We start from the raw sequence: 6,581 nt of genomic DNA, 5'->3' as shown, positions 1-6,581 counted from the left end.
CATAACTGAAGGAGTTTATCAGCTGTAGGAGTTCCCTGGCAGAAATTTTGGGGTCATTTATGTATACTATCGTATCATCTGCAAATAGTGAAAGCTTGACTTCTTCCTTTCCAAATTGTATCCCCTTGATCTCCTTTTGTTTTCTTAATGTTCTGGCTAGAATTTCAAGTACTATATTGAACAGATATGGAGAAAGTGGACAGCCTTGTCTTGTTCCTGATTTTAGCGGAAAACTGAATTGTTTTCAGTTTCTCTCTAATTTGATATTGGCTATTGGCTTGCTGTACATTGCTTTTATTATGTTTAGGTATGTTCCTTGTATTCCTGGTCTCTCTAATTCTTTTATTATGAAGCAGTGTTTGATTTGTCAAAGGCTTTTTCAGCATCTGATGAGATAATCGTGTGTTTTTTTTCTTTCAGTTTGTTTATATGGTGAATTACATTGACAGATTTTCATGTGTTGAACCATCTCTGCATCTCTGGGATGAAGTCTACTTGATCACAGTGGGTGATCTCTTTGATGTGATCTTGGATTTGGTTTTTGAGTATTTTATTGAGTATTTCTGCATCAATGTTCATGAAGGAAATTGGTCTATAATTCTCTTTCTTTGTTGAGTCTTTGTGTGGTGTGGGTATCAGTGACTGTGGCCTCATAAAAAGAATTTGGCAATGTTCCTTTTGTTTCTATTTTGTGGAATAATTTGAGAAGTGCTGGTATTAGCTCTTCTTTGAAAGTCTGATAGAATTCTGCGTTGAAACCATCTGGCTCTGTTTTTTTTGTTTTGTTTTGTTTTGTTTTGTTTTGTTTTTGTTTGGGAGATTTTATTGATTGCTTCCATTTCCTTAGGGGTTATAGGTCAGTTTAAATGATCTGATCTTGTTTTAACTTTGGTAAGTGGTATCTATCAAGAAAACTCTCTATTTCTTTTAGATTTTTCCAATTTTGTGAAGTATAGGTTTTTGAAGCATGATCTAATGATTCTTTGGATTTCCTTGGTGTCTGTTATTATGTCCCCCCTTTCATCTCTGATTTTGTTAATTTGGATATTCTCTCTCTGTCTTTTAGTTACTTTGAGTAAAGATTTGTCTATCTTGTTGATTTTCTCAAAGAATCAACTCTTTGTTTCATTGATTCTTTGTATTGTTCTCTTTGTTTCTACTTTAGTGATTTCCACCTCCAGTTTATTTCTTGCTGTGGAATCTTCTTGGATGAGTTTGTTTCTTTTTGTTCTAGAGCTTTCAGGTGTGCTGTTAATCCCTAGTGCAAGATTTCTATAAGTTCTTTATGTGAGCATTTAGTGGTATGAATTTTCCTCTTAGTACTGCTTTCATTGTGTCCCATAAGTTTGGGTGTGTTGTGTATTCATTTTCATTGACTTCTGGAAAGTCTTTAATTTCTTTCTTGACCCAGTGGTGATTCAGTAGAGAGTTGTTCAGTTTCCATGAGTTTGTAGGCTTTCTGCTGTTGTTGAAATCCAGCTTTAATCCATGATGATCCGATAAGATATAGGGGGTTATTTCAATTTTTTTGCATCTGTTGAGACTTGCTTTGTGACCTAATATACAGTCAATTTTGGAGAAGGTTTCACGAGGTGCTGAGAAGAAGGTATATTCTTTTGTGTTTGGGTGAAATATTCTATAGATTTCTGTTAAGTTCATTTGATTCATAACATTTGTTAGTTCCATTATTTCCCTGTTTAGTTTCTGTCTGTCAGACCTGCCCATTGGTGAGAGTGGGGTGTTGAAGGCTCTCACGATTGATGTGTGGGGTTTGATATGTGATCTAAGCTTTAGTAATGTTTCTTTTACAGATGTGGGTGCCCTTGCATTTCGGCATAGATCTTCAGAATTGAGACATCATCCTGGTGGATTTTTTTCTTTAATGAGTATGAAATGTCCTTATTCATCTCTTTTGATTAATTTTAAATTTGAAGCCTATTTTGTTAGATATTAGGATAGATAGCTACACTAGGTTGTTTCTTAGGTTCATTTGATTGGAAAACCTTTTTCAAACCCTTTACTCTGAGGTAATGTCTGTCTTTGAAGTTGAGGTGTGTTTTTTGTATGCAGCAGGATGGACTGTTTTCATAGCCATTCTGTTAGCCTGTGTCTTTTTATTGTTGAATTGTGTCCATTGGTATTGAGAGATATTAATGACCAATGATTTTTAATTCCTGTCATTTTGTTGTTGTTGGAGTGGTGGTGGTGGTGGTAGAGTGTGTGTGTGTGTGTGTGTGTTTCCCTTCTTTGGGTTTTGCTGGTGTGAGATTATTTATTTCCTGTGCTTTTATGGGTGCAGTTAGCCTCCTTGGGTTTGACTTTTCCTTCTTGTTTCTTCCGTAGAGCTGGATTTATGGGTAGATATTGTTTAAGTTGGCCTTTTCATGAAATATCTTGTTTTCTCCATCTATGGTGATTGAAAATGTTGTTGAGTATGGTAGTCTGAGTTAACATCCATGGTCTCTTACAGTTTGCAAGGTATCTGTCCAGGACCTTGTATCTTTTAGCGTCTCCCTTGAGAAGTCAGGTGTAATTCTAACAAGTCTGCCTATATGTTACCTGGCCTTTTTCCTCAGTAAGTGCCCTTAACTGATGGAGCATCTCTCTGGTTTCATCATCTCCAGATCAAAATCATCACTGTGGCTTTGATTTGCTTTTCCCTGATGACTGATGAAATTGTGCTTGTTGACCTCATATGTATCTTCTTTGGAAAAAATGCCTCTGTTGCTCAGCACAATCCTACCATTAATTTATATATTCAGCCACCCTGACAATGTATTTTGATAAACAAAAAGGATATTTTTAGAGTTATTTATCTTAATTTATGTGCATGAGTGTTTGTTTGAATGCATGTACATTACCACGTGTGTACCTGGTGCCTGCAGAGGTCAGAAGAGGGCATCAAATCTTCTGAAGCTGGAGTTACAGGTGATTGTGAGCTGCCATGTGGGTGCTGGGAACCAATCCTGGGTCCTCTGCAAGAGCAACAAGTGCTCTTAACCACTGAGCCATTTTTCTAGTCCCAAAAGAGTTTTAAATTTTGATTAAATCCAATTTACTTATTTTTGTTGTCCATGGCCTTGACTTTGCTTCTAAAAGTCCATTGCCCACTCTGAAGTCAGAGGACTCCCCTTACAATTTCCAGTTTTAGCTCTTATCTAAGGCCAATGAAGGATTTTGAGGTGATTCTTGTATAAGGTGTGAGCTCAGGACCCAGGACACTGTTTTGCATATTGACATCCAGTCATCTAACACCATTCATTGGCAACACTATTTTTTCTCCACTGGAGGAAGACATCAAAGATAGTTTCTACATGAGGAAAGCTCCATGTATAACATGTCTCAGAGGCTAGAAGCTCCTGATAGGAAATCAATACAGTCCACAGATGACAAAACACAGAAAGAGTTCTGGCTATGAAATTATTTTTTCATGGGTTGTATCAGTCAGACTCAAATGAGTTGTCACAGTAATGTCACAACAATGGTGTGCCATGTGTTGCTGCAACAGTAGTGTCCACCATCCCAGATTTGATGTGGGGTTTCCTATGGTCACACTGTCATTGCTAATAGCAAGAAACAGCTGGGACAAATAGAACCCACTAGTCAGAAGTCAGGAAGACAGACAAACATGTCAGTAGATGACAGAATGTCACAGGTTAGGGCCTGTGGGTGTGGCTCAGGGTACAACTTTTTTTTTTCTGTATCATTGGTTTGTATTTGCAAAACATTTTAATACTGCAAACATTAGAAGTTTTACAATCAGGCATGGGAAAGGGTTTATACTCTACTACAGTGATGCTGGTGAACGTCTGCACAAGGTCTCTTAGTGACGTCAATCAGTTGGAGGTAGGAGTTTATCAATGAACTGCTTGACATCCATCATTTCCTGCTGACGTGAACTATACATCATGCCTTCATAGATTTTGAAGGTTACATTGGATGGATTTATCAGTGTTTTTAGTTTTTCAACAGTAAGAGAACCAAACATTAGGGGAACTAAAGGATCACAATCTCCATGGCACTGGAGAACAGAAATATCTCTATTAGTGCTATTGATAGGACCCTGTGGAAATGAAGCCCGAAGTGGAAGCCAGCAACTGAGCGCAGTGACGCCGGCCAGTTTCTGCTGCGTGGTAAGAGCAGTGTATAAAGATAAAGTGCCTCCCTGAGAAAATCCTCCCAAAATAATTCTGTTAGAGGGAATGCCATTCTTTACCTCTTGATCTATCAAAGCTTTTACATTTTCTGCGGCCTGTTTAATTCCAGATTCATCCTCCTGAGAATCTGGGGAAAGTCCAATGATATCAAACCAAGAAGGCATAGCCATATTCATATTTAATGTAACAGGCATAATGGGCGCATGTGGACAGATGTATTTGATGTGGGAACTTCTGATACCTGCAAAGGCTTCTGCCCATCCGTGCCCAGTATCTCCCAATCCATGAAGGAAAATAACCGCAGCGGTGGCCTTCTGGGCGGTGGGCACGACGGCGGGCAGCGGGGCAGACCTGTTGTTGCCGCACATCCACCCGGTGGCGGACAGCGCGTCGGAAGCGGAAGGGAGCGCAGGCGCCGGGCCGTAGAAGAGGGTACAACTTTTGTCTATTGTGTGTAAGGTCTTGAATTCCATCTCCAGCATAACACGCACGCACACGCGCGCGCGCGCGCGCGCACACACACACACACACACACACACACACACACACACACACCTGATGGTCAGAGTAGCTGTGATGGCTAATCTGCTTGTCAGCCTGACTGTATCTGAAATCAATTAAAACCCAAGCAGCTGGGCACATACATGAAGGGTTTTCTTGATTGGATCATTTGAGGCCAGAAGACCCACCCTAAATCTTGGCCATGCCTTCTGGTGGCAGCCCATGTACAAGCACATGGAAGAAGTTTGCCTTTTGTCTACTTGCCCTCACTCTCTCTGGCAAGTCCATCTGTCCTGATGTATTCATCAACATTCCTTTGCTGGTATTAGAACCATCAATCCAATTTACAACAGAACCACCTGTAGCCAGAAATTTCTCGGTACTGCCTGGCTCTGCAGTCCTGCAACCATTTATAAAATAATCACTCAGAGGCTTATATTAATTACCAACTGTATGGCCTATGGCTTCAGCTTCTTGATAGCTAGCTCTTTCGTCTTAAATTGACCATTCCTATTAATCTATATGCTGTCACATGGCTGTGGTGTGACCGGTCTGCTGGCATCTTGTTGCTCCTTTGATGGCAGCTGGCGTCTCCCCTGACTCTGCCCTTCTTCTCTCTGTATCTCTGCTTGGATTTCCTGCCTGCCTCTAAGCTGCTTTACCATAGGCCAAAGTAGCTTATTTATTAGCCAATGAAAGCAACATACATTCACAGTGTATAGAAAGACATCTCACAGCACTTGCTCTTTTCTGTCTAATCAAAAAGGAAGGTTTTAACTTTAACATAGTAAAGTTATATATAACAAAATAGCTATTAATCAAGAATTACAATTATAGTATTTAGCCTATTTGTATTTGGTAAAATTAAAGAAAATATTCTATCATCTATCCCATATTTGTGAGTCTAAAGTTTTATATCTAATTTTCCTTTTATTATAACTAAGGAAATCTATAATTATAACTATCTAGTCTTCAACTACATCAAAGACCTAGAAGGATATAATATTACCCAAGTAAACATGAACTGCATTGTAAGAAACTTCCAAAATTCTGGAAATGACAGGCATCTGACTGCCTGGACAGTCATCCACAGTTCCTCTGTAATGTTGGGGCATCCATCTTCAGCCTACAGGCCTAGAGTCTCTGGCAGACTTTTTATGAAGCAGGAAATTTGAAGGATTGTCTCACCTGTTGGCAAAGTTCAACAGTTGCTTCTCCCCATGTCCTGTAGAATGTCTGACCGTTTCTTCTGTGAAACAGGAACCTGAAGAACCATCTCGTCTTGCAAAGTTCAGTGGTCACCTTCCTATGGGTCCTGCATGTCCATGTTATACAGCATCATGTCAAGCAGTCGAGGCAAGGGCACTTTTTTGCCCAATGGCTATCTTTTGCCACAAAGAAAACAGACTCCACAATGGGTTTCTTCGTTGCCCATCATCCTCTTTGAAGTAATTGGTGCTGCCAGGAGCAGACGTGTCTCATTGTCCAGAAAAGTCTAAGTTATTAAAGCATTTTAAATGCCATATTCTGTAGCAGAATTATTAAAAGTTCTTATTAATAAAATCAAACCTGAGGCCTGTTATTGGGGTTTTTCTTTCTTTTTTCTTTTTTCTTTTTCTTTTTCTTTTTCTTTTTTTTAATAGCTGAAGGGACAGCCGTGGGTGCTGAGAACCAAACTCATATTTTTGGTTGTGAGAAAGAAAGAAAGAAAAGGAAAAAAGAGAATATAGATATGAGGTAGATCATCGAATCTACTCTGAGAAAAAAGATAAAGAAATAATAGGATAAATGGGTAGGTCACTGAATCTACACTAAAAAGAAAAAGAGGAATTGGCAAGGGGAGGAAGCTGTGGCTTGTTCTGCTTCTCTGATCTTCCAGCATTCACCCAAGACAGGCCTCAGGTTTGATTTTGTTAATAAAAA

The 6,581-nt window shown here is 39.3% G+C and overlaps 1 protein-coding gene across 1 annotated transcript; it reads right to left on the bottom strand.

The window, feature by feature from the left end:
• Positions 1 to 3,688: 3,688 nt before the first annotated feature.
• On the bottom strand, positions 3,689 to 4,580 carry LOC128111871 (acyl-protein thioesterase 1-like). The gene has a single exon (XM_052740332.1). It carries the CDS (start codon positions 4,523 to 4,525, stop codon positions 3,833 to 3,835), a length of 693 nt encoding a protein of 230 aa, XP_052596292.1. The 5' UTR covers positions 4,526 to 4,580; the 3' UTR covers positions 3,689 to 3,832.
• Positions 4,581 to 6,581: the final 2,001 nt, after the last annotated feature.

Source organism: Peromyscus californicus, unplaced genomic scaffold (genome assembly GCF_007827085.1).
Source record: "Peromyscus californicus insignis strain IS unplaced genomic scaffold, ASM782708v3 Scaffold_16__1_contigs__length_79575227, whole genome shotgun sequence".
Lineage (NCBI taxonomy): Eukaryota > Metazoa > Chordata > Mammalia > Rodentia > Cricetidae > Peromyscus > Peromyscus californicus.
This window is presented reverse-complemented; position numbering and strand designations above follow the sequence as displayed.